General features: G+C 38.2%; 1 protein-coding gene across 2 annotated transcripts; it reads right to left on the bottom strand.

The window, feature by feature from the left end:
- Positions 1–308: 308 nt before the first annotated feature.
- Positions 309–24,885, bottom strand: ppm1ba (protein phosphatase, Mg2+/Mn2+ dependent, 1Ba). 2 transcript variants are annotated; one of them, XM_055171021.2, is made up of 6 exons: positions 24,473–24,885; positions 11,761–12,630; positions 11,380–11,497; positions 10,585–10,696; positions 6,847–6,904; positions 309–1,598 (listed from the first exon to the last, which is right to left on the bottom strand). In XM_055171021.2, the coding sequence occupies exons 2-6, from the start codon at positions 12,613–12,615 to the stop codon at positions 1,569–1,571; spliced, it is 1,173 nt and encodes a 390-aa protein (XP_055026996.2). In that variant the 5' UTR covers positions 12,616–12,630; positions 24,473–24,885; the 3' UTR covers positions 309–1,568. The 2 variants fall into 2 exon arrangements, with proteins under 2 accessions (XP_055026996.2, XP_055026997.2); XM_055171022.2 differs by lacking the exon at positions 24,473–24,885 and adding an exon at positions 17,167–17,324.
- Between the last annotated feature and the right edge of the window lie 3,110 nt (positions 24,886–27,995).

Raw genomic sequence — 27,995 nt, 5'->3', positions numbered from 1 at the left:
AGAAACAATGCATGGAGACACATTACTGAATCTATGGAGAGTGCAGCTCAATGTTGCTCAATGGCAGTTTTCTGCACAGTTTTACATGCGAAATGTGAACCGTTCCTAAGAATTGTTGTGCCAACTAATATTTTTAAGTTGAACCAACTTTTTTACAGTGAACCTGTGATTAGTCGCTTAACAATTAAAATAAATAGTCTGGCAACTCTTGGCCAAAAATAATCTGCAATACAGATCAGATGTTGTACAAATAAAAGTCTGGCTAGATGAGATCAGCATTTAAAGTTAAATGATCATGAGAACAAAAATTTCTTTTCCCTTTATCTTTATTGTTCTGCTCAATATAACCTTTCAGTTTGTGAGGCCAATGAGTACTGTCAATCCTTGACTGCTGAAAAATAAATTTGAGCAAAACCAACATTACATTTGTATAATGAATCAGAAAATCTGTGAATTCATCATTATCATAAAACTAGTATTTCCATGTTCAGCTAACCAAAACAAAAACACCACTTTTACAATATACTCTGGAAAAAGAAAAAACAAAAAGGCAGCTTGCTGCAAGTTCACATCTGTATTGTGAAAGTGAGGGCTGATAGCAAGAAGAGAAAACTGAGCTATATAATACAGAGGGGAGCTGAGAAAAGTGTGGTTTTGGTGGTCAGTTACGATCCCTTTTAGACATCAACACCCACAGTTCCTTGGTGGCAGGTGTACACAAATACATAACATTAACAATCTCAGTGTATCTAAAGTAACTCACACAACGTGGCACTCGCATCAGTCGCCACCAACACAGCTCTATTGCTTCTCACACACTTAAGCCACAAAAAACATCAAACTTGGGAAAAAAATAATATATATATATATGAATTTATATATATTTCTCTCTATATATTCTATATACTCTGAAACAGCAGGATTAAAAAGCTTTTGACAACCAATCAAGTGATAACCTGCAAGATGAAACCAAGTCAAGTCCGAGGTTCTACACCTAAAGGTCTGTCAGCGCACGTTGGGAGAGGAAGGAAGAAAGCTGCATAAAGCAAACAACAAGCTTCAAACCCTTTCCACACAGGTTATGTAGTAATGAAGCAATTCTTTATCACGTCTACACGCATTTATCAGTCCAATACATCCTTAATTAAACCCAGTGATGATCCGTATCCCAATACCAGGGACTGAAGTGGTGTCACATAGCCATGTTTATCCATTGTATCCTTGGCTCAAGTCGTCCATCACGTCCACTTCATTTGCAGCTGAAAAAGGCACAACAGCACGTCCATGGGTCCGACCCACAAAAACGTCCTCAGTTTTAAAATGAACACCCACAGCCACCACAAAAAAAACAAGGAACAAAGTTTATTGTATTGTATTTTGTTATTGAAGGTTTTTTTAACTGCAACTGGAACTTTTCCTTCTGTATTAGAAAAGTGTTTGTAATGCTTTTGGTTGTACGGTTTCTATTTGTGTTGTGACTCTTAAAAGACTGTCCGTTGAATCTCTTTGTTTCGCTGAAAGAAATGTGACCGATGTCTCATGTAGACATCTTCCCTCAGGTGGGCTGATTACCACGGGTCCTCAAGGTCAGCAGCACTCTGCAGAAAGAGTAAAACAGCAGTTAGCACTGAGAAACACAAGGCATATAAATCAGCATTACTTGGTAGTCTATTATAGCTAGTTATTACTGTAAATATCAATGCTTGAAACTAGAAATGTCACACTTTCAACTTCTTTGTCTAATACAGTGAGGAAAATAAGTATTTGAACACCCTGCTATTTTGGCAAGTTCTCCCACTTAGAAATCGTTGAGGGGTCTGAAATTGTCATCGTAGGTGCATGTCCACTGTGAGAGACATAATCTAAAAAAAATCCAGAAATCAATGCTAACGGGAGTTAACTTACAGGCTGTGAGTCAAAGCGGGAGGAATGATGATAATGTCGGTCTTGTCTACATCACCAATCCCAGGAAGTAAACTGTGCCTACAATCCGTGTGTTTGTCGTAGTCCAAGAAAAGAGATTTACGTTGGAAACGATAACCCGCGTCATCGTTTACTTTGGGGTTTGTACCTTTTGCATATCATTAAAATGTACTAATACACACTTACACACCAAAGGAAATGTAGAATCATAGTTGCTCTTTAAAAACGCCTTGATATATCTTAACATGTTTTGTCTCAAGATGCACACATGTAATGTTTTTATGGTTTGCTTGTAAATACTATTTAAATGTCCTAATATAACCAAGGGCTATCCCTATCCTGAATTAACCTAAACTCTGTCCGGGAAACCGCCCCTAAATGTTATGACATTTTACACTATCAGAAGAAAATGTCAAAATATGTACTGCAACCGTCAATGGGGTTGTACCCTTAAAAAAAGCACAGCTTTGCACCTAGAGAGTTCATACTAGAGGTACATATTGGTACCAAACAGAGTTATTAGTACCTCAAAGACAGGCACATAATAGTTTCTCTATTGGTACCAAATGTAAACATATCTGTACCTAATGGTACATATTAGGACCTTTTAAAGGGTACTACCCCAGTGACATTTTCACATTTTTTCTAACTGTATACGGGTGATTCTCACGAAACCATTGAAACACCACGGCACTAATGATTTTAGCTTTAAAATGTGTAATATAGTAACATTAAAAAGCATCAGAATTAACACAATACTGTGTTCTACCTTGCACAATGTGTGATTTCAACATAAGAATTTATAATTGTAAATTTTATCTCATTTTCTGCTGAAATTCTCATTACCGAAATGTGTCCGGCTGTGTTTGAACATGCGTTATGTTGTAATTTAATCAAATTAACACAAAAATATTAAGAAAAAAAATAAATGGATGTTTTGCTAGACTACTTTAGATGACAGAAAAAATATTTACTGAATATTCATGTATAACAATAATGAAGAAAAATTAGGAAAATGATGTGTCCATGCCTGATGTTCTCATCCTCCGCAATACTTTTTGAGAACAGTTTAAGCACACATACAAGTTTGATTTTGAGTGACCAAGCACATGGACCAGTTACTTCAAGATGGCCACCAGGTAAGATCATTTTTTTACAGTTAATTTGAAATATTGTCTTGTCAGAATGCTTACACGACATTTTGATTATCATTACCGCAACAGATGCTTATTAAATGTTAATTTAATTAATAGAAGCATAATCTTTGATTTTAAATGCATGTGCAGAATCTCCAAATTATGTTCTTTCAGGTTTGTCATGTCATTTTGAAAATATGTCAGTGTTGATGTTTTCTGTCTGTTGCGGTAATGAGATTTTTAGGACTAATTTTTTTAATTATGTTACAAAAAGTGTTAAATGATAAGTAAAAGTTTTTAAATTAATGTTCCCATTTACTCCAGAAAAAAAGTAAGTTTAAGCAATTTTTACATTTTCATGCTTGACATTTTTAAAACCAAGTTTTCGTGAGAATCACCCGCACATCAGAACCTTGCAAATATAAAAAATACTGTCCATGTATGTATGTATATATTGGTCAACCACTAACACAAATAAGACTTTAAATCCAAATTAACCAAGCCATATGCATACCCTGACAGTAAAACTTTGGAAATACTGCTGTGAATAATCCACTGTGCTTAAATGATATTTAACAACTATAGTATAATATTGCACTTTTTGGACAACTGCACTACGAACAGACAACTCTCTGAAACAAACAGGCAGCAAACAAACCAGAACGTCACTTATAAGTAACAAATATTATTTTATCAACCCTCGATGCATTCAGTACATTCTGGGTACATTCTTAGATTAAATGAGGTTCTGCTACAATGCAGAAGAGAAACTGGCAGTTCTGCAGAAAACATAATAGTATCAACTTACCAAATGAAACAGGTGGGCTGCATAAATCAAAGGGTTAATACATAAAAACATTAGTTCTATTAATATGTAGTATCCTTTTATGTCCCTTACAATATGTATAAACCTCTATACCATGCTTTCATTTTTTTTTAGAATGTATGATATGCATTTATCCGAGTAGTACCCACACATGCTTATTACCTTGGTGCAATATGTTAATCAAGAAGCTGCTATAGGGTTGTAAAATCTGCCATTGTTTTGCTTACTAAAGCTTATAATACACTTTCATAGGTTATCACAGAAAAACAAACGTACCTAGTCTACTCACAACAAATCTACAAGTACAAAACAGTCCAAGAGCCCAGACAATAACACTTCTCTCTCACACAAACATCTCTTGGATGTCCAGTATAAGGAGCAGGGAACAAGTGGATCAAAAGTCAAGCTTTGTCCAGCTAGTGTCTAGATCAACACCTAAGAATGTGTAACACTAATGCAAACACAACACATCTAAGGGCCTGTTTACACCTGGTATAAAGATTACAAGTGGACGACGCTAAATACAGGTGTAAATGGGGTGTGAAACATTGAGCTCGTCCACTTTCGACCACATTCAGAGGCTGTTTACATTTGGCATTAACATGCGTTTTCGTCGATCGGATCACAAGTGGACGATGTTAAAGGGACAATAAGTAGAATTAACCCCCATCTAGTGGTGAAATTGTATTTTGCATTCAGATGAATAGTGCTATCTAGCACCTCGCTTTTTTAAATGCGTGTTGCAACTATGGTAGCCGTTATGTTATCACTGATCTCCTTGTGCGTTTCAGCTAGTTCACGTGTTCTGAATGAAAACGCGTTGTGGAAACGTGTTGGGAGGCTAGTGCTTTTTGTCCCTCTCTGCTATAGTTTATCAGTATGGCGGAACGACATGGAAGCCTTCTTGGACTTACCCGTTCAATGTAAGTAAAGAGAAGAAATAAATTCTAAGCTTACAAAGAAAAGTCAGATCTCTGGCAGAGGTCATTTGACACCAACGAGGACATATTTATGAATAAAGACATTGATTTTGATTAATGAAACACTTAAAACCCTACTTACTGTCCCTTTAACGCCAGGTGTAAACGGTGTTCAAAACGTTTTGAGCTCGTCCACTTTCGACCACTTTCAACCACATTCAGAGGTAGTCGAAAAACCTTTGGATCGGATTGCTTTTGTAGTGTAAACGCAAATGTGGTTGAATGTGTTCGAACACCCACAGGAGACCGCCTTCTCTCCGCCCATTTATATAATCTGAGGTACAAAACACAATGTTTTACGTCTTTTCTGACTTCTGGCGCGAAAACACGGTACAGCGCTATTTTTAGCCTTTTATTGATCAAACTAAAGTGGCTGATTTTCGTTTAGGTATATTTTACGCTAACTTATTTCATCAATTGCGCTGAAATATCAGAGAAAGCTCTAACATATTCGTGTACAAACACTGTGCAGCATGTTTACTTACAACACAAGTAGCGGATTCTGACATAATATTAGTTCACGTCCATATAAACTCGTCATTACTCCCGCTTGCATTTAAATGACAACAGAGAGACTCGCCCACAGATAGGGTGACCAGATGAGATTGGCTGAAATTCGGGACGGGCGCAGACATTACTGGGGTCATCCAATAATAGTTTAATTTATTTATTTTATTTAATAATAAAAGATAATGAATTTCAAACTGAACCAATCATATAAATATAAGTACATATGCATATAAATAAATTGATATAATACGTATAGAAGTATTTTATACTTCATACAATAATAGTTAGATCTAATGTTTTTACATCAGTCCTGACGAACCCAAAGTGTTTTAGGCCTTTAGTATTTTAAAGCCTCTTTTAGTTTCGTTTCATTCCACAAGTGTGTGAAAGCTTATTTTATAAATTGCTCTGGAAAAAGTCCTTACATATACATGAACAAAACAATGTGCAGCATGTTTACCAACCAAAAAAAAAAAAAAACTTGTGAACAGACATGTTTCTCTCTCTCACGAACTTATGATCCGACCAAAATGTATCCTAATATCAGGTATAAACAGGGCCTAACTGACACATTCTCCTGAGGTGTTTGCCACAATTTACATGTCCACTGGTGCAGTAGGCTTGTTTGGTGGATTGTGGGATTGAGAGCGCAGACCAAGCTGAGATTTACAGATTTACACTGTTCTGTATGCATACTTAGGGGATTTGTAAATCAAATTGGCTTGTAAAGTCTTTGTTGTACTGTACTAAAAGAAACAAACACCACTATGATATACACTTCAGACGCCTCCCTAAAATGGTGCAAGTACTATGCAAGATTCTTCTGCACCAATGAACACACATACTTTGAAACACAACACACATACATTTACGTTTAGTAATACACTGACAAAACATGTATCTGCAGTTGCAGGCTTTCCACATGCAATCTACAGTGTAATTGATTAAAAACCACACAATGAGTGGTGACATCATCATCATCATGAGACGTGGCTGAAGTGTACAAAGTAAACAGCTATTTATAACCTATTAAAATAACACTTGGTAACTAATCACTTGCCTGTCGTCGGCTGTTTGCACGCCAATAAACCTCACGTCACCTCTTTGATGGGATGTGTTAAAAGTGTTTGTGATGTGGTGATCTCAACCACTGTGCTTTGGGGCAGAGGCCCATTTGAATGAGCTCATGACAGCTGCTGTGATTTGACCAGGATGTTTTACTCGGAGTGGTAAATTAACAAATGAAACATGGCAGTGGAAATGAGAGTGCAAATACTCTGTATGAATAAGTGGTGACATGTGGATCACAGTAATGTCTCATGATGAAATGAATCAAACAATTCAGGGGGACGGTAGGATCTTTACACTTCTGTAGTCTATCCTTTTATGGTAAGACCTGGGACTAACTGTACATCTGGCAAATACTGTGGGATTGCAGACCTTTGCAAAACCAGACTCTGATAATACTTACACCATCCTCTTCTCTTTGGGGGTTTAACCGGTTGTACATTGCTTCAACAACACTGTGCCTGCAGTGACAAAAAACAGATGCATTGTATCAGAAAATTAAAATAAATCATGCTTCCAGAACTTGCAATTTATCATAGTCTCTGGTCCCTCTTATATTAAAAATATTCAAGATCCTGTCATTCAAGGTCAAAAGTTTGGTGCCCAGGGAAGAAAGTTTGGTTCCAAAACGCAATAAACACCATTTTTTAAAAACAAAATAGTTACAGCCAAAATCAGAATTGTATCTGGTCAGTATTAAAATGTAAATTCTTCATTTTACGCAAAAACCGATATCCGCCGTATTATTCTTTTTTCCAAAACGTGATAAGACTCCACTCCTCCTTCTCTGCAGAATGCAATAAATCCGCTCAACAAATCACAGCGCACCATTCCACGCACTGTAATCAACAACTAACTTTGTACTTTGTGATCAACAAACAAACAAAAACAAAATAGTAATTTTGATGGCATTGATAAACCTGTGGTGGCTTTCTGTGGGGAAGAAGAAACGTAAGCCATCAAAATCGAATAAATTACGTGAGAGGCACTCGGGTGAAGAAAAACTGTTGCTTATTCTCACAGGACAGCATCAAGCTTCTGTCATGCTAACACATTGACCCCAGGGGATCTTATGAAAAACTTTCCATTATTTTACTCAAAGTCAGCTAAAATCGAGCAGGACCAAAACATTTTACAGCTGAACAAGTTCAGCGATGACATCCTAAGGATGACAGAAGCATTGACAGCAGGGTTCTACACTAACTTTTTGCACTGGTTGCAATGGTGCGCCTTCATTTTTTTTAGGTGCACCAGCACAAAAGTTAGGTGCACCCAAGTTTTTGACTGCATCACATTTATAGTTCACCCAAAAATAAAAATTCTGTCATAATTTACTTACATGTTGTTACAAACCTGTATAAATGTCTTTGTTCTGGTCAACATGACTAAAGATATTTTGAGGAATGTTTGTAACCATGAGCCCCATTCAACTTTATAGTATAAATTTTTCCTTCTATGGAAGTGAATGGGGCTCATACTCGGTTTGGTTACAAACATTCCTCAAAATATCTTGCTTCGTTTTCATCAGAACCAAGAAATTTATACAGGTTTGTAACAAAATGAGACAAAGTTAATTTTCATTTTTGGGTGAACTATCCCTTTTACACCGCAGTTTAGCGCCCATGGTGGTTTAATGTACAGAATATAAACATATAGGTTATTTTATAATTTTCATGCTGTCATTCCATTTTCCTTATATGACTCATGCACAGTCCTGTTTGATAACCCGCATCCGCGCGATTAAAATAACACTTGACCCGTTATCCAACATCAGCATCAATTTATTTCATACCCGCCCATTTGACAAAGACTGCGACCCACCGACCGCACCGCAAATCGCGAAGTAAGTAGAAACCTTTAAAGATCATCATGCAGAACATTGACAGAAATAAGCACAGGGCAATGATTGGACAAATATATTATCATGTAATGTGAAACTTTGCGAGGGTCGACAGATTGACAGCTGAGCGGTCAATTGTGTTTGAACACTCATTAGCGCTGCACTTAAATTTATAATTACCTTAGAAATTGATGATATGATTGCTGTGTATGATTCCAAAGGGATGTCCAAAAAAAACTCAGGCAGAATGTTAAATGTTTAAAGTTTAATGTCTCTTTCTCGCCGCCCTGCGTAAACCCACACCCGTGATGGCATAAGCGTGTTGAGCTTGCATCTTGCATTACCTTAAATTACCCTAAATTATGATCATACAGGTAAAAGTAAAACAACATTCAAATTTCACCAAAGAAAGATGAAATCATAATTTTCTATTGATTTTAATGCTATATAAAGCAAAAGTTTATAGGATTAGATTTGGAAGTAAGATGATGATGAAAACAGCAGTCCTGGCTTTTTTCTATAAATTGGGCGCACGCGACATCATTGCTGTTCGGGTTTACGTTTAAATCATATTTCTTCATAAGAATTATGTTCTGGCTCGGCCTCGATTGTAGGAGGCTCATTACCTAATGCCGTCTTCGTACCAGGGCTGATGTGACCGAAGGTTGATGTCAGAGCATTGGTTATGATCTTTGGACGAAACTTTAACTTAACATTCTTAACTAAAAAGTTGTCAATCGTTTTTTTCCCTCGAAAGCCTGGTCACACTGGTGCCACCTGAGATTATTTTAAGTTGCACCATTGATTTGGTGAAATAATTTTCTAAATAAACGCGACATATAGTCCAGTGCGACTTATATGTGTTTTTTCCTCTTCAAAACGCATTTTTGACTGATGCAACTTATAGTCCGGAGCGACTTATAGTCCGGAAAATAAGGTATTTAATCACAGCAATGACAGTAACTGTCACCTACATTGCCAAAAAAAATGGTAAACAAAATTGTCCCAAGCTGTCAAGGGGCTAATATATGCCCCTTGACAAGGGGCTAATATATGCCATTTACGGACAGATATGCATATATTTAGTACCAATTTGTACCTCTGAGGTACTAATAATATCTACATCTGAGGTACTAATGTGCACTCTTTGTAGCAATATGTAACTGAGGTTATATGAACCCTTTAGATGCAAAGGTATACTTTTTGAAAGGGTGCTTCACTTAGCACTCTGTGGTCACTTTCTTTAACCTAATACTATTACAATAAATAAAACCTTAATGTTTTACTCAACTGTTTAGTATCTATGTAAAGGGAGAAAATGTACAGTGAGTCGTTTGGTCATTATCGCAAAACAAACCCCTTCAGAAAGAACATAATTTGCAAAAATGACCACCCAAGTGTCCCCCACTGATCTATATAAATGACTGGATTGCGCATAGAACGCTTAACATAACAGTGTGAGGTGAAGCCAGCGCAGAGTTCGAGCCGCCATCTTGGTATACCCAACCGGCAGACGGCGTCATTGACTTCCATTCACAATCATGTTTTAAATTCACCCGCTTAACAGCGTATCAGTCACGCAAGATTATTTTTAGGATATGTGTACGTAAATTAACTGTTAATTCTGGTGTTATTTGCAATGTTTATGTTTCAATCGGCCATTCAGCTACACAGTCAGCGTTATTTCTCTAAATAAGTTGAGGTAACTTGTAAGTTTAGATAACATAAAACCAGCAAATTATTGCATGCACATACGGTACAAAGTATGATTATTTATTTAGATTTCAGAATGAGCACGTTTGTGATTAATACTAAATATGCTGCGGTCTGTCTGCTGATCTGATACTGTAATGAAAATGAGTGTATAATAACCGATTAAAAACAAAAATGTACAACTTTCAGTAAATAACAATGTACATGCTTAGGACGTTTGTGTTGTAATAATGTACAGGGTAACTTCAGATATAAAAATGAAGACTTGTAAAGTGTTGTTTTATCAATAAAATCTGATCGCGTCCATTGATTTAATAGAATGTTTGGGCGGCGCGGTGGCTTCACAGTTGTGACGTCATGCGCAATCCAGTCATTTATATTGATCAGTGGTGTCCCCTAATGCCCTACTGATGTGAATTACACAGTGCAGATCTATTAAATGACATGCATGTTACACAAATAGGTCACTATGATGTGAGTAAACAAGGATTTGGGATTGAACCTGCAAACTTTTCAGGCTTCCAAAACCATATACCATAAATGTGGTTATGCAGGTGTGAACCTGTGCTTGGCTTGTGTGATATTTACTTGCTTGCAAGGCCGCCCCCTGGTGGGAGGTTAGGGATACTCTCTTGGGAAAGGCTGCTCAGGATATGTGCCAGCTCAGGCACACCTTCATCCCCTGCCTTCTCTATGAGCTCTGATGAGGACAAAGATAAACCACAGGTTAAAGCTTGCTTAATATTTACCCAATCCAGCCAATGCATGTAGCAGCACTTGGTGTATTACAGAGGATTGAACGAAGAAATGAGTTTAAAGTAATGTTATCTGGCTGACCGTTATGGCCATTATTTAGTACTGCTTTAAAGAGAGAAATGGGTGAAGAGTAGAAAAGATAAGACAATAAGGTAAAGAAACAAAAGCAGAAAACACTGAGAGAAGTGAGAAAACGCAAGAGACATTTAAAGGAAACCCTGTGGCCTGATTGGTCTGCTATGGGCCGCTCTGGGCCTGTTGCCAGTTAGATGTTCAGCCAGCACATTCCTCACCAGCATTGCCGACTACTCCCTCAGGCCCTCTCAGCACCCAGCCAAACATTACAACAACATTAACCCAACCTTTGTTCAATGCTCAGGGCCAAGAGTTTACATAACCCCCAAAAGCCCACAAAACTAACAACCACTTGCCAGAGTATGTCCAATACAGAAAGAGAAGGCCAGTAGGAATCGAGGAAGAAAGTGTCAAGCTATCGAAAATATTAAACTAGAAAGAAAAATTTGCAGTGGAAATGAGACAGGAGAGTTCATTCAAGAACATAAGTGGAAAATAAAGTGTGGGAAGAGGGGGCTTTTACTAGGGCTGTGACGGTTGTCTATTTCTCACCTTGAACACGTGACTCAAGGTACTTGTCCAACTCAGCATCTTTCTTTACAGCCTCCTCTGACACCTGGGGTGCATTTGGCAAACAGACTAATACAATACTCATATTATCTCGACTTCCCTGAAAGTCGGATAAAAAGAGAAAATTAAAGAAAATCATTAGAGCATAAAAGGTTTCAGAAGAACAGTGTCACAACATGTCAATCAAAATAGTAAAGCCCTGTTTCAAACTCAATGCACAACCAGTGCAGAAACGGCACGCTTACGGTCACACCAGCTGATTTTTTTGTATAATGCTGGAGCATTGGTGTGCAGCAGACACAAAGTGTAAATGTAAATAAATATAAACTGCTTAAACATGCAACCGTAACCGAGTAACCGTACCTTGTGTAGACATGTATCCACCACCTCGTTGCACACTCTCTCCAGGTTATCTGTCACCTCCAGCCTCGATCGCACGAAGGCACAAAGCTCCTCGTTGCTCATCACGTCCCAAATACCATCACACGCCAGCACCACAAACTCATCCTCCGCATCGGACCGCCCAATCTCGAATATTTCCGGTTCTGGTGACACAAGCTGCTCTGTGGGGCCCTTGCCCTCTACACACTTGTAGTCATAATCACCAAGTGCACGAGAAACAGCCAGCGAGCCATTAACCCTCTGGATCATCACTGAGCCGCCCGCATTTTGAATGCGTTCCTTCTCCCTAGGATCGCAGGGTTTATGGTCCAGTGTAGTGAAGCATACGTGCGCGTTGCGACAGAGAAGGGCACGCGAATCCCCGCAGTTGATGAAATACAGGTGTTCGGGAGAGAGCAGCACAGCGACCGCAGTGGAGCCGCTGCGGTCCATGCCATTTCGCAGGTCTGTAAAACTGCGCATGTGCTCGTCGATCCTCAGGAAGCCGGCACGGATCCCTTTCTTCACCGCCTCTATGGCTGGCGTCTCCGGTGCCGGAGGTCCAGCCCTCCGCAGTTCATCTGCCGACCCAGCGGCGACGATGTGTTCCAACAGATGCTTGGAGCAGTAGTTAGCGACGCGCGAGCCGGCATGACCATCGTAGACGGCAAAGAAGGACCAGTCGTCCAGACCGTGCGGCAGGCCTACAGATGCGGTGTGTGCATCTTCCATCTCAACTCTCCAGCCCTGCATACTGCTCAGGCCATAACGCAGGCCATTTCCCTCCCCGTGGGCATTAAGCTTCTCCGTTTTGGGCTTATCCAAAAACGCCCCCATGGCTCAGGTCTCAGTCTAAGGAGAGAGTAAACAACATATTAGTTTGCAAAATCGTTTTGAGAAGACAAACGGATATTTAAGAGTGAGATGGCTTGAAATTAAGACGTAGGAAGACATAAGAAGTGGGGCTGTACACCGCTACAAAATTAAAACATTAATGTGTTAAAGCCTAAATGCGCAAGGTAGTAGAAAGTATCTCTTCTTCACACTACAAAAGCGACGTAGCACCACAATAATGGAGATAATTCACATATAAAGACAAAAATAGAGAAAAAAGATGACAAGATTTGCACAAACCACCACATGTGGTCCAAAAACGCCCACTGCTGAGTGAACTCAAATGTGGAAAGTTTAGTCTTAGTGCTCAACAGACGGATTTCTATTAACAACATACTTTGGGTGAAATAAACATTTTGAGATTCTTGGCCCTGCAGCTTTGGAGTGGGTGTAGCTTCTGAAAAAAAATCAAACTACTGCCTAGAAAATCCAATTGCCTGTGTAAGGCTGCTTTAATGCCGATCTGCAGAGCAGTCACATTACATACTGTGTGTGCACTGTACAAACGCAGATCCACTGCAGCACTACATCTGTGTTCTTCAACTCATTTCCCAAACCCCACAAATTCCTCTTACACAAAGCCGTTTAAACCCGTTGAATGCAGGTGATGGCTTTAAGATCCATTTACCGTGCCCCTATAGTGAGCACCACATTCATTTATCAGTAGTGTAATCGCAAGTGATGTGATTGCAGAGATTAAACCTCTCACCCAGTTAAAGACAGGATTTGTTCTCCTCAGATAACATGCCTATTTAGAGGAGTCAGGCTGTGACACACTAATTTCTAGATGAATCATATTGGACAAACAACTCTGGATGTGTTTGACATTGCAGGGCTCAACAATAAGGATAGCCTGGATAAAGATTGTTCTTGTAAACATAGTCATTTATGTCTTAAGTAGCCTAAATGATAAATGTTAAGTTAAGAAATAAAACGCATGTGTAACAGAATATTGGATCCGCATGCATTAGGTCCTAAAGAGACAGCACCCAATGCTCCAGCAAGAACATTACAAACAACCAAGAATAGAAGTCTTATGTCGTTTTACCAAATCCAGCGGCTTGCCAGGAAATAGTGACAAATTTAGACTTATAAACCAGAAACTGGAGCATTGCATCAATAAGATCAATACAGAGGGGACTAATGTTGCCTCATAACACAAAGGTAGGAGGTTCAGCCCCAAGAAGAAGCGACACAAAAACTAGAAAACCGTGAGATTACAAATTATTGCCTAATGTATTGTTTTTTAAAACTATAGTAAGTAGTGTTTGGCGACATGCCCCATTTTGAGATCGTTGTATCATCAGGCTTTATATCGCTGATACACGATAGTATCGGGTGGCGGGGCAGTAGTTCACTCATTTATTTATTTGTTCATTTTTGACTCATTTATGACAAGTCACTTAATTGATGGACAAAAAAGAAGCAAGGGAAACGCTGTCATGACCGCATCCATCTTAAAACTGATGCCATTAATCTGAGCAGAGCACGTCATTCATTTCCTACATGCCAGGGAGGGGGAACAAAACACTCGCTGGTTTTAACCCTCTGCATGCTAACAACTTCTCTAGTGCAAGGAAATGTCAAAGCCGCGCGTATTACAAGCTCATGTGCAAGGAAGAGTCTGAATTAGGGATGGCGAAAACGAAACATTTTCTTGACCGGCCACTGAGCCTCATAAAGCCCGATTTATAGTCGTGCGTAAGTTCTACGCCGTAGCTACGGCATAGGCTATCCGAAGCCTGTGCGTAGCCTGACGTGCACCTCGCAAAAATTTTAACGGCGCGTCAGATCTACGCGGACCGCAAGCGCTGTGATTGGTCCACCAGAACCCCTCCCGTCAGGTAAAAAAAACTGCGTCATAGGTATTTCCGTTTGTGATGGTGAAAACAAAGATGAGCCAAGTTGAGGAGTGATTTAACTCAAACTGCATCAAAAGTCATTGTTTATTTACTTCCATCATTGCTGGTCTTCTCAAATTATACACAACAAGTTGCTGTTTCTTCTTCGTTTGTGGGTTAACTTGCTAAGTTTCTTCTTCTTTGACGGTCGTGCTGTTACTGTGGTTACACATGTGGATACTGCCTACCAGTGGTCTGCGCGCGTGTTTGCACGTCAACGCGGACGACGACGCAAAAGTATAAATGAGAACCGACCCAGAACCTACGCCGTCGTGGCTACCCACGCAAGACTATAATGAGCCCTTAGAGCTGAGGTGAAGACGGGAAAAAGTGCCCTTCCTGTGCTTCTTGGATATAATTACAACAAGCGGTGTATCAATGACTCATAAGAAAGGTGAACAACTAGAAAAATAACAATTGATGATAATGAAAGTTTTATTTTGTCATGGACACACAGACTTTCATCCGACTGTGCGGAGTTCCCGTTATGAGGCGGAGTTTACTGTGTCTATTAGCCATTATATTTCATTACGAGATTAAATTGATGATTTTTATCAAAACACCAACTACATTGACTCATTTTACAATCACACTAGCATGTTATTTAGACAAAATTAAATATTTTAATTCACGTGAGGAAGCTGGCATTTTTACGCACACTTTTTATGTCATTGGCTATATGCCACTGCAGTAAAGGCTCATTGCACTAGTACTGTTAACGATTAATCGATTGATTGATTATTCATTTAAATTATCGTCGAATATGGGAAATTGCATAATTTGACATCCCTACTTCAAAAGTAACATATGATCAAAGTTTTAGGTTGATGCGGATAATATAGTATCGTGGATGTTAGTTGGGAAATGTGCGCGTGTGCAACTGTGCACGATAGCTGACTTAGCTGTGATATTTATTTTTGTTTGTATATGATGTTTTCTTTTCCCTGAAATATGAAACATATGTTGGCTACATAAATTTAATTTAAATTGAACAAAAAAAACCATTGTATTGGATATAGAATATGTAGCATAACATCTCACATCATATTTTTCTTCAATATCGCAGAGCCCACATTTGAGCAACATAAAGCATCAACTAAAACAGTGGTGGCCAACCCTGTTCCTGGAGATCTAGTGTCCTGCAGAGTTCAGCTCCAACCCCAATCAAACACACCTGAACCTGGCAATCAAGCATTTCAGGGTTAGCTAAAAATTAGAGTCAGGTGTGTTGAAGCTGGGTTGGAACCAAAATATGCAGGAGGGTAGATCTCCAGGAACAGGGTTGGTCACCCTTGAACTACAACATTATGTGAGCACAGCCTAACTTGGAATTATATCTTAGTCAAAATCAATGGACTTAAATGGTCAAGAGGTCTTGACAAGCTGAAAGTGGTTCTAGATGAAAGTGATCCTGATTTGTACCATGGAGACCCACTATTGCTCAGCAAGCTGCAATCCAGTCATGTGGTATGCCATGATGTCACAGAACAGCATGCCTAGCGTCTGAGCTTGCCACACCTCACGTCTATTGAACTATAAATAAACCCAGATAGGATTGCATGCAAACACCCATCCATTAACCTAAATTTTTAGCTTCCAGTTTACCTTTAAGTTTTAATGAATGAAAAGCTACATTTCTATACATCACATTTACTATGAAAAACCACATGAATCTTTAATATAAAAAAGCTCAGATGCAAAACCTTCTAAATGAGTCGGACATGTTTTCTTGTAAATGAGCATTTTTATTAGACTTATAATGGATTCTGCCAAAAAAAATCAGCATTTCTGAATAACCTAAGGCTGGGTTTAAGACGATTTTAAGCTTAAGTAATTTATGAACATATAATACGTGCCCAGAGCATCCATTTAATATCATTATCTAATGTTTGACTGAGGTTGCGTTTAGAGGCTTTTGCACCTGAGCACTCCAAATATAACTGAAGATAACAGTAATGTATTCATTTCCGTTCTTGTATAATTGGTAGTTTTTTATTGAAAACGGCTTTCAGCACCTGTGCCCTGACTCCGGACTTGCCACACTTTGATCATTCGCTCTGTTTAGCATCACAGTAAACTAAAAAAGCCCAGATGATAATAACTCATTGCCTATGAATGTATGTAGACCCAGAGGGCACACTGTGCCAAAGCACTAAAACAAACAAATAAAATGCATTCAATAGAAACAGGAAGTGAAGTAGACCTTTGAAGAGCGTTTCAACAGACAAAGAAAAAAACACTCAAATTTATACAACCTGGTCCTTACAGACCCGCCATTTCAGACCACCTGACAAAAGCTGACTTTCATCCACCATCACCCATGTCCTCTATTATTATAAATCATGATATCATGAAAAAAAACCGTCTTTTCATGAATTTAAAGGTCAGCATGGATCAGTTTCTGCAGTGAGCTCGTAAGGGTCCTCTACAGTTCAACCCGGATCGCATTTTCATAACAACCCTCTCTTATCAAGCAGGCACCAGTCTAAAACCTGACAACAGCCCTATGTTAACTTCAGGAATACTATTAATAACACAAGCTCGTGCACTAACATGGTGAGTCATTTTATATATAAATAAGGAGGATTCTTACCTGACCTAACGTTGGCCTGCATTCAACAGTTAAACATCTAGACGACGGGTTGCATATACAAGATTTCCACATTCCAGTGAAGTGAAGAGAGGAGTTCAACACTCCTGAGATCTATGGTACTGCAATGATGTAACCATTGGACCACTGTCATATGTTCGGTTTCCATGCCTACAGTGCCTGGAGTGGCAGCTGAGAGTGGTTTCTATGGTAACAGAGAGCTTCAACAGGGCACTTCAGTACATCTTTCCTGTGACCACCCCCTTGAAACTGCAAGTGCAGTAAGATAGCTGACAAACAAAACTAACATTGCGAAGCAAGTTTATTGATTGAATGGCAACAAAAGCAAAAGTTGCAAAATGCAAGTGAAGCAGACAACATCATTCATTACTTTACAAAATGTAAAACAAACATAATAACCCATGTGCAAAACAAACTTCCAAACACACCACATGCTCCTATTAAAGATTTTAAAGGCCAGTGTATCAAATGTCAGAGCAATGAGTTGTACTTCAACTGCTTGTTGTCTTGTTTATTGGACCCTAATGAGACACAAACACCATATGTCAATACAAAAGCAGCTGCATTAGATTAGATTCACAAACAGGCAAAGCAAGAACCCTAAAGTTCTAGAGATGTAGTTCATTGTCATTTCCATATTACAAACCTAAACCGACCCTTTCACATACCCCATAGTCATAACACAAATACAAATTCCCCATAGTACTCGTTATCCTGTAAGTGCAAGTTTACAAGGTCTTTGACAATAAATAAAACCAAATCTGCAGACAAAAGTTGAATAGACAAGTTTTTTTGGACTTCAATAATAAGCACAGTGGCATCAATAAGTTTGCGGTTAATGCTTAAAAGTGATGCAAATGGAAAGATTAGAGAGATTTATGTTTACTTATAATTTCTCTATATGTTGAGAAACACTTTGACACTTTGTTTAACCTGTCAAACCACACAAGCACAAACTTGAAACCGTTGTTGAAACCGTGTCTATAGACAGTCTCATCGGACGCACGTGCGGTGACGCCATAAAAACTTTACTTCCAGTTTCAGTTTTTTTAATGCTCTGACTAGTTGCTAAACTGAACTCTTGAACAAATACCTCGTCGAAAATAACAAATTTTTGGTTTCCTAGGTAATCTACGTGTTGTTAATTTTGCTTGTTATATAAATAAACTACATTTAAAGTTCTTTGTTATTTATTCTTAGCGGAGTTTACCATGAAAGCCGCTTGTTTATGTTGTTACTGCTAAAACCGTCTATACATAACATTCCTTGTGGGCTAGGACAAAGTTAGCATGTCTCTTGATATGGAATAATGAAATTGAAAGGGCAATTTTTTGTGTGAACGTCCGCATACAGTGCGCAACGCAAATTTTGTCATCAAAAGAGTGTGCGCATACTGTACGCGCACCACCATTTTTGAACCCTCGCGAAAATTTTATGCATAGGTCATGCATGTGCGAACAGGAGTATGTAGGCAATCAAAGGATTTTGCAATCTGTTGCATGCGTCGAACTTTGCAAGGCTGTGCGTTCAATTGTGAGGTCACGTATTTGTTAAAAACAGACTATAATCAGGGATTAACGGCTAACAAATACTGAGCTTCCAAAGCCATTGCTGGATACCGACACTTAATAGCAGTACTGGTGTACATTTGCAAAAACAACAGTTCACTTTTTTTTGGCCATTTTGCCTTTATTGATAGACAGTAGTAATTGAAAGGCGACAGGAAAGTACAGGGTGGAGAGAGGGGTATGGGATCGGCAAAGGACCTCGAGCCGGGATTCGAACATGGGTCGGCGGAAGTACGTTTGGACCATATGTCGGAGCACTGTCCACTACACCATCGGCTCCGACAACAGTTTCAAATCTGAGAATGTCATGTGTCACTCGCCAGACAAATGCATCTGATGTGCGGGATCCTTTTCTGTACAGATTGCATAACAATTTTCTGCCCTACATTATACAGAAAATAAAAGAGCCCTCCTAAGATCTCTGAAGTACTTTGATGATCTACCTAATAGTTTGCCGGCTTTATAAGTGACTATGCAAAAGAAACATTAAAACCAAATACCTCATTGGAATGGAACACAAACATAACCCACAAAAATATTGGAAATGTAAACCAATGTGCCTTGTTTGATACTAGATCTTGACAGCTATGGATTAAATATGACTTTGTGTAATCATCCTATAATTAATCCGTTTGCAAACAACAGCAGGTCTCCTAAAGGTTCAGAGGGATTTTAGATAGTGGGGTTAACAAGCTAACTCAATTTGATAATCCACCCATTTCATGATATCCATGCACTACCTGATAAGCTACTGCAGGGCTCAATGTTATGGATTTGGCCGGATTTTTACACGCCCTGTCAAAATTTTCACTGGCCCCACCACAAAAATAAAACAGGCCTGATTATTGTTTTTGGCCCAACCATGTTACCTTAAGCCAACCTCACACAAATTTACCTCCAATTTTCCCCTCCAGAGAATCCAAGAGAAAATCAGGTTGGTCTAACAGTCTTGTACTTTTCAGGTAAAGAAATTTAATAAAATAATCAAATGTAAAATAATACTGCATAGTCCACAATGAACTGCTGTCACTTTAAAACCAAAATAATGCACATATTCAATACACTGTTACACATGAGTTGTATTTCTGTTCACATTTGACAATTTTGACAATTCTCTCAATTGACCCAATGCTCCTTAATAGAGGTGGTAATCGTTGAACCCATATAAATCTATTCAGAATCGATTCTTAGTAGGGATAGTCCGATCAGGATTTTAGCAGCCCATACCGAGTACCAATTTGTTGTCCTCATGATCGGCCGATACCAATGCCCAATACTGACTCTTCAAGCTGATATGCAAGCTCTTTAATGACTGTAAATATAAACAATTTTTCGAGATAAAGTAATACCACAGATGTTGCCTTTTGTTTTATTATTAAATCAGGTATATTATTGTCTTAACAGAGAATCAAATAAATAAGCAAAACAAATATTCCTTTTACAAGGAGCAATTTAATATGCCTTTGAAAAAGACTTATGTCTGTTAAAAGTAAATAAAATAAAACACGTTACAGTCTTTACTGTATAAATTAAATATACACAGATTCATATAAAGTACAACAGTTCTTCAGTAAAGGGCAGAGAGTTATTTTATTGAGAGATGAATTAGGTTATTGTAGCTTTAAAATGTGAGAAAGATTGCTCTGTACACGTTAGGGGTGGCACGGTTCACAAAACCCTCGGTTCGGTTCGTATCACGGTTCTATGGTCACGGTTCTCGGTTCAGTACGGTTCTTGTTGTTATTTTTTCTTTTAATTTTTAACACTCCAGAAATGTATTATCTTATTAATGTATTAATTATCCATAATTTAGGATACAGTATTAAAAAAGTTATATCATGTAATCATGCACAAACTGAATTTGACTTTAAGCACATTATTGGGAACATCCCTGAGGAAAGCCAGGTGAGATGAAAGTTTAAACTGTCAAAACTTTTAAACACATGCAAATAATAAAATTTCGTCATGAAGATGCAATGTTCGCGATAGTGTTGTATACGCTGTTTGATGGTGATGTAAAGATGCATCGCCTCTTAAGACCAGAGCGCGTGCTCATAGAAAAATACAAATATATCTGTAATGGCAGAGAGAGAAATACAAATTTGCAGGTTGCACATAAGCAACAGGTTGTAAAAATGCTCGCACTACGTAAAATGGTCTCTAATTGCGGCCGCATTCAGGAGCCCTATGATGACAAAAGTAAACAGAAAGATCGGTTCAAAAGATCTGCAAATTTAGTGAGTACCGATCGAGTCATTTAATGCTGTTATCGGCTGATACCGAAATGCGGCCAATCGATCAGGGCATCCCTAATTCTTAGGGTCCTGATTCGATTCGAAATCGACTCTTTAAGTAATAATTAGAATTTTTGTCATTACATCACATTTGTGCCAAAGATATATAAAATTAACAAGATGCACGACTGATATGAATGGGGGAGAATGGACTGGTCAGAATGGCCGCTCTAGTCCCACCCCCCAGTAAAAAGAGACAATCATCAATCAATAAAGAATAGAATCCTCTGGGAGAGGGATTTTGCACATGCACAGAATCAACAGGTCTTGTTATAACAAAACCTGAAGACATTGCAAATCAGACTAGTGTTGCCACTTTTGCTACTAGTCACTGAAATGTATTGTTCGTGTACGGTACGCACGGTCTCAAAAATTGGGCTGCATGCGGAAAAAGTGTGTCCTTCTGATGACGAACATGACATCATGAAGGCGGAGAGTGGATGCTCGAGGTATACTTTGGGCTTAACTAGATTCATTTTAGGGTATTTTCATACAAATTACATTTTATCAGTTTTCAGTATGTGCGGTTCTGTTGTTTTAACTGTACTCGAAATGCTACACCGTACACCATGTGACAACGGTCAGCGATGTCATTGGTCTCTGACAGCTCTTACCATCTCATGACCACCCCCCATGTTTCCACGACAACCAGCCTGACAGTAAGAGCGAAGTTATCAAGATATGGAGATAATCGATGCACGTCTTTGCAAAGTTTTTTGTTTTAACGCGAAATTGTGCAACTGTTCTATTAATAGCCCTTCTCGCTGAGCCATCACTATTTTTTAGAGATCGACCGATACTCATTTTTTTAAACCAATAACAAATATTTGAATGCTTATGTGCACGATGACCGATATGCTGAACCGATTTTTATTTACTGTTATACTTCGGTTTCTTGACATAATCACTACAACACTACTGAACTGAACAAACCCTTATAATAATAATAAAGTAATAAATAGAGGGGTCTGAAAGAGTGAAAAATAATATTCATTTAATGAATAATTTAGAAACTATATTCCCAATCATTTCGTAAGAAATGGACTGATCCAAAGTGTGGAAAAGAGAACAGTATAGCGGAGTTGGCTGCATGTTGTACATAGTTTATAAACTAAAACATGTGGATTAAGTGCCTTTTTTGAGATATCATATCGATGTCTTGACCAGCAACCTGTAGCCTTCAGCAATCCAACCAGTAGTTAGCGAAGAGATTTTACAAATAATACCACTGACTTGAATACTACATTCAGGAAAGTAACAAACAAAACGGCTTATATATCATTGAATTTCTTAACTGGTAATGTTATTTGATGTCAGAATAATTCATATTTTGTTGTTGTAGCTTATGAAATGGCTGTTGACAGCGCTGTTTATCTATGCATTTACTCACGCATTAACCGTATCAAACTGTGACAGCTTGCGGAGGTAATAAATAATAATAATTAATATCCACAGACATTTATTTAAATATTTTAGCAAAAAATGTTTATCTGGTAAATGTTAACATAACTAAGGGTAAATCTTGTTAAAAGTTAGCTACATGTGGTGGCTGTGCTTCAGCCTTCAACCCGGTAAGTGAACAGCTATACGAACGTGATTTTACGAGGCTACTAATAAGCATAAATAAATAAAAATATGAATTTAATTCAGCATTTTTAATTGTATTAATTCATGGCTGTTTTATTCATGCAAAGCTACGTCGTTATTGGGACAAGATTTGATGGATCAGCATGACTCTGTGAGTTCGTCTCTATTCTTAGACAAGCTGCATACATTGCTTTTAATAAATCAACTTATTTAACATAATATACATTAATGCACAAATAAGATGTGTTATAAATTCCTCATATGCAAAGTAAGTATACTCAAAGACCTTTTAATAAAGTCGCGTCACTCCACCTTCATATTTGCTGTGCATGCTGCTGCTGCTGTTAGCTCCTCTCCTCAGATGCGTCCAGTGCACAATTCTCAATTCTCTCGTTTATCGGTCAATCCGATATTACAAAACCGATATCCGATAATAGTAGAGATCCGGTCGATCTCTACTATTTTTGTGTGTGGAGGACAGTTATGCATTTATAAAATCATCAGCTCAAACGTCCAGGAGACAGCGAATCTCTGCAACGGACCAAGACTGCCTTGTTTGTTGATAACCCACAATATAACACGCAGCTCACGTCACGATGGAAGCCCAGTGGCTCAAACATGTGGAGAACTTCCTGTATTTGGTTCGGCCCGAGGACGAGCAGTGTTCACACCACAGATGAGTCGCACCAGAGTTCGGTGACAGCCGCTCCGAGACCACCTGTTTAGAGCCGTCTCTGCCGTTTAGTGCGTACCAAAGTGCGGCTGTTGTGTTCACACTTACCCAAATGAACCGTACTCAGACCAACATGTCATTTGGGACGACCTAAACTGTGTGTGTGTGTGTGTGTGGTGTGTGTGTGTGAAAGCATCCTTAGTGATTCTAAAGAAGGATCAAAATACCACTATATCCTAATACAGAACTCTTTACCCTAATGAAATTAGAGAGTTAAGTGAAGCAAGAAAAAAACTAATCATACCGCATGTAGTTTACAATGGAAAATCTTGGGAAATTAACCCTTTAGTTTAGGCAACCTGACGTTGGGTGAGCTTTGGGAGCAAGGAATCAGGCAATACAAAAAAAAATGGCAAGTAAGAGAAGAATAACTTCAAACACTAATATATGGAAGATTCCTGCTTTTGGCTATATCACCAAAATATACTAACACAAAAAATCCTGTGCAACAATCCTTATAAATAAATTATGTCAAGTCCTGCCTGCCACAATCTTAATTCTTGGGACATGTACAGTGCAGACAAAAAATACACAATCTGAACACTTCAAAATCCTATGCGAACATGAAATTGCCTCAGGCACACACCACGTAACAAGCAGTACAATGTTGTTTACCATGGGAACATATTCAGTCATATTCATTTTCTGTTTTGATTACCTGTGCATTAATAAACATTAAATTTCCATCATATAAGTAACTTTTTAACACAGGTAACAACTAATGCAGTTAACATGGGCGTGATTCATTCACTGCTAGGCTAAGATTTACATTTTACAACCATGAAAACAACCATTAAAGCTCTCACGTAATCTAATGGCAGGTCTGATATCTCTCTGGCCAGTGTTTACTACGGGAATAACTGGTTGTCTATCAAACCCTATAAGTTTCCAACCGAGCCGTATTTTGGAACATAATAAGTCTGAGGGTTCGAAACAAAGCCCAAAAATTATGTCTCGGTACTGGTAGGCAGGCAGGCAGCAGGTTTTGCGACATTGTAACAGACTGGCCCTCAGTGCACCAGTTACACACTATGGTTACACAACACGTCTAGCCCGGTCGAAAACGCTAGCTTGCTAGTTACTCGCACAAATGTAGTTTTACTTACGTTTCTCAGGTTAAAATGTCTCCTCCAGAAGACGCCACGTTTCAGGCGGACGTCAAATTTGCCTTCCTTATCGAAAACCTTCTCCTTAAACATCTAAATGTTTACACCGTGGATGACATTCGAATAGCGCAGCTAAAGGTAAAGCCAGTTAGCTGGCTAGCTAATGCGGTTAAATTCACACGATCGGTTCTGCCCTCAACGGCTCTCGGCTAGGTTTACGAGCTTTAGCAAACATGTTTCACACACTGTTCCACGTTGGTTCAGGTAAATATGAGTGCAAGTCAAATTTTGGTTGTAAACGCCAAATGTAAGGAGAATTTCGAGTCGTGTTAGCGTTTCTAGCTACATGTTAGAGAAAGGTGACGTGCACTACTCAGAGCCATGACGGTCGCGCGCTTGGGTTCTGTGTGATGGGCGGGGCGGTCGCTTCTATGATTGACATCACTGGCCTACCTACAACTGTACTGAATGATGAATTTTGTCTGCTTAAAGCAAATGAGTTGGTTCTGCATTTAGGCAAATACAAGTTTTACCAATCATGTCCCTATTATTAATGTCATTCTTGTGATATTTAAATGTGCCAAAGAATGCATTGAAATAATGTGTAAATTGTTCTCTGATATCTACATAGAAGGCTTTATTAAGTCCAAAAAATTATCCAGAGACGGTTTTAACCCTAGGATTATAAAGGGTCCCTATTTTAAAAGGGTCATGAATAATAATGTTGAGCTCTGTTCTGATTGGTTGTTTCTCAGAGCAGCTGCTTCAGTAGCTCTGTGTGTGTGTAAACAGACCTAACGTTTGAGCCTGTATCATACAAAAAATACAGTATATGAGGAATAATCAATTGTTTGAAGATTGTTAACCTGATAACCTGGACGTTTCTGAGTGGTAAATTTGTGTTGTTGTTTTTTCAGTATGGACCTGCAAAACGTTTAAGGCTCACAATATGTCATTACCATTATTATGTACAGAATTCTTATTATTCATCTTTACCTATGCAAATACAGTTTACTATATTAAATACCATAGTATATAAATAGTATGTGTATTTATGTGGGGATGGTGTTGTATTTATGCAAGCACTAGAAGCTGCATTACCAAGTCAAAATTTGAGTACAGTTAACCAATAAAACATATTATAGATGACTGTTGACCTGTAGATCTACATCTTCCAGCTCTCCTGCAGAAAATCATTGAACTTACTAGTGACCTTGTCAAATTACCTCATAGGTGTCCACATCAATTATGGATTAGTAATCTATTAGTGACAGCTCCTAGGTTTCCAGTGGTAAAATGCCATGTGATAGTTGGTTACCTCTGTGACGACCACAGCAATGATGTCATTGGTTTTGACAAGATAAGTTTGTTATGGAAGGGACTGAGGTCCAAAGAAAAAAACAAAAAAAGTGTAAGTGCCATTTAAAACTCCAACTGTCCAACAGTTTAAATGCAAACACAAATAAACAAGACCTTTAAGCATTTTAATTCATTGCAATGTTGCAGGAATAGCCAGGGGACTTTTTCGTTCTTTCCTTCTTTCTTTCTTCCTTTCTTTTAAAACTTATATCTATGTATTCAAGGTGCATTTTGGTTCCACTGCAAATGCAAATGTGCAAATCTAGAAAGATAAATATACAGGTAGATTTGTTAGATATCATCATGCTTGACCTGACCCATCAATTTGACCACAGTAAACAGTTGGCCAAGTACCAAACCTGGCACCAAGTGCTGATGAACCATTGCTATGGAGACTACAAAGTGGCTTTTATCACCATAGAGCTAGAATTGTCTCAACATAACACTCTTGTTAGAGGATAAATGGTAGCTGTAGCTTTGTGGTTATAGGGAAAGCCAGCAATGGATAAGATACTGGTTGAGTTCTGAATGCTGGCTACACTCTAAAAATGCTGGGTTATTTTGCAGCCACAGGAAAATGTTTATACTTAACCCAACAATGGATTAAAGGGTTAAAACAACCCAGCATAGGTTAAATTACAAAAAAAGACGGTGCTGGGTTGTTTTAACCCAAAATGTTGGGTTGTTTTACAGTTTTTCTGAATTGCTAAAACACATTTTTTGAAACCATCACTCATTTTCTCAAAACCTTAAATATAAATACAAATTGTCAAACTAAATGCACAGAACCCCTGACTCGTCTAGCAGAATTGAACATTTCCTTCAAAACCATTTCAGCTTTCAAATCATACACACATAAGTCTATAATATAAAACTCTACAGAGGATCCATAGACAATTATACCTTAAACAATGGAAAACACATCCAGGTCAGGACATCTGCTTACAGAAAAATACATGTTTATTGTATATAACAACACACTTGACAAATACTGTTAAAAATCAGTATTACTGTAATCATAAGTTTAGTTCAGTGATTATAGTGAATACTTTACTGTAAGTATATTGCAAGTAATAGTAAGTGTTCAATATTACTGGAAGCAGCACTTGTATTTTGTAAAAAGTCAGCAATCCAACTGCAAATTTTGCCAATTGCATCGTCTTTAGTGTCCTGCTCTTCCTCATATAACTCTTCATCTGCCTCTCAGACTGTTTCCAATCCACACAATTGGTAAAAAATGCCATTAGAAAAAAGTGCGTACAGTTATGTATTGTTGTGTTTACTCAATGATAACTATGTTGTAGTTGTGTTCAACTTTTGCCTGCCTGTGTTTAGCATTTATAAATCAAGTGCATTGCAGTGTGTTTTAGTAAGAAGTTTGTGTTTAGAGTTTTGCAAAAAGAGTGCATGATTTAACAAATGGGTTTAGGCCACTATGACTTTCGTTCAGAGATTGAGGTTTAGTGTTGCAATTCAGAAAAACTGTAATCCATTGTTGGGTCAAATATAAACATATTGCCCCAGTTTCGCAGACAAAGCTCAAGCCTTGCAATACAGAAATGCATCGCTTTATATCAGCGACATTGATGCATACTAGAAAGTCACATTTATAAAAACTACTTAAATCTCATAATCCATGGCTTAATCTAACCCTTAGATCTTCCTGGATAAATTTAACCCGATGACTGGGTTTGTCCCTCTTTGACTTAATGCTGGGTTGAAAATAACCCAGCATCTTGGGGGGTTTAATAACATTTGCATTGTATATGTATTCAACTGGTTCACACAACTAAACATGCATAAGAAGAATTACAACCAACTAAATCTATGAATGCAGGATTATGATGAATATTGCTAAATATATAAATATAAATAATTGGCCAAGTAATGAAATTGCCTTTGTGATGTAACCACAACATTTATGTTAGCCTCTAAAGAACCACTATAAATAAGATAGAGTTTATCTGCAGTTAAAAGTCATCACTGAGAGATGAAGATGTGTAGATTGTACTGAATACTGGACAAGGTCAACAAGTACAAGAGACAGATCCTGAGAATTTATTTCAATGTCAATTGATTTCTAAATTATATTAGGGAAAAGTGCTCTTTTTAATAATTATTTGGCTCATGGGGTAATCACTAAATATGGATTTAAGGTTTCTAT

Source organism: Misgurnus anguillicaudatus, chromosome 11 (genome assembly GCF_027580225.2).
Source record: "Misgurnus anguillicaudatus chromosome 11, ASM2758022v2, whole genome shotgun sequence".
NCBI lineage: Eukaryota > Metazoa > Chordata > Actinopteri > Cypriniformes > Cobitidae > Misgurnus > Misgurnus anguillicaudatus.
The sequence above is the reverse complement of the archived record's forward strand: the minus strand, read 5'-3'. Positions and strand labels throughout refer to the sequence as shown.

Bases quoted from the DNA above. Each gene is read 5' to 3' on its own strand.
- ppm1ba (XM_055171021.2), bottom strand. From the start codon at position 12,615: ATGGGGGCGTTTTTGGATAAGCCCAAAACGGAGAAGCTTAATGCCCAC. The intron at 6,905-10,584 runs GTAAATATCACA...TTGTCACTGCAG, and splicing joins GGGGGCGGCCTTGCAAGCAA to GCACAGTGTTGTTGAAGCAA. The intron at 1,599-6,846 runs GTAAGTATTATC...CTCTTTCTGCAG, and splicing joins CCCAAAGAGAAGAGGATGGT to AGTGCTGCTGACCTTGAGGA.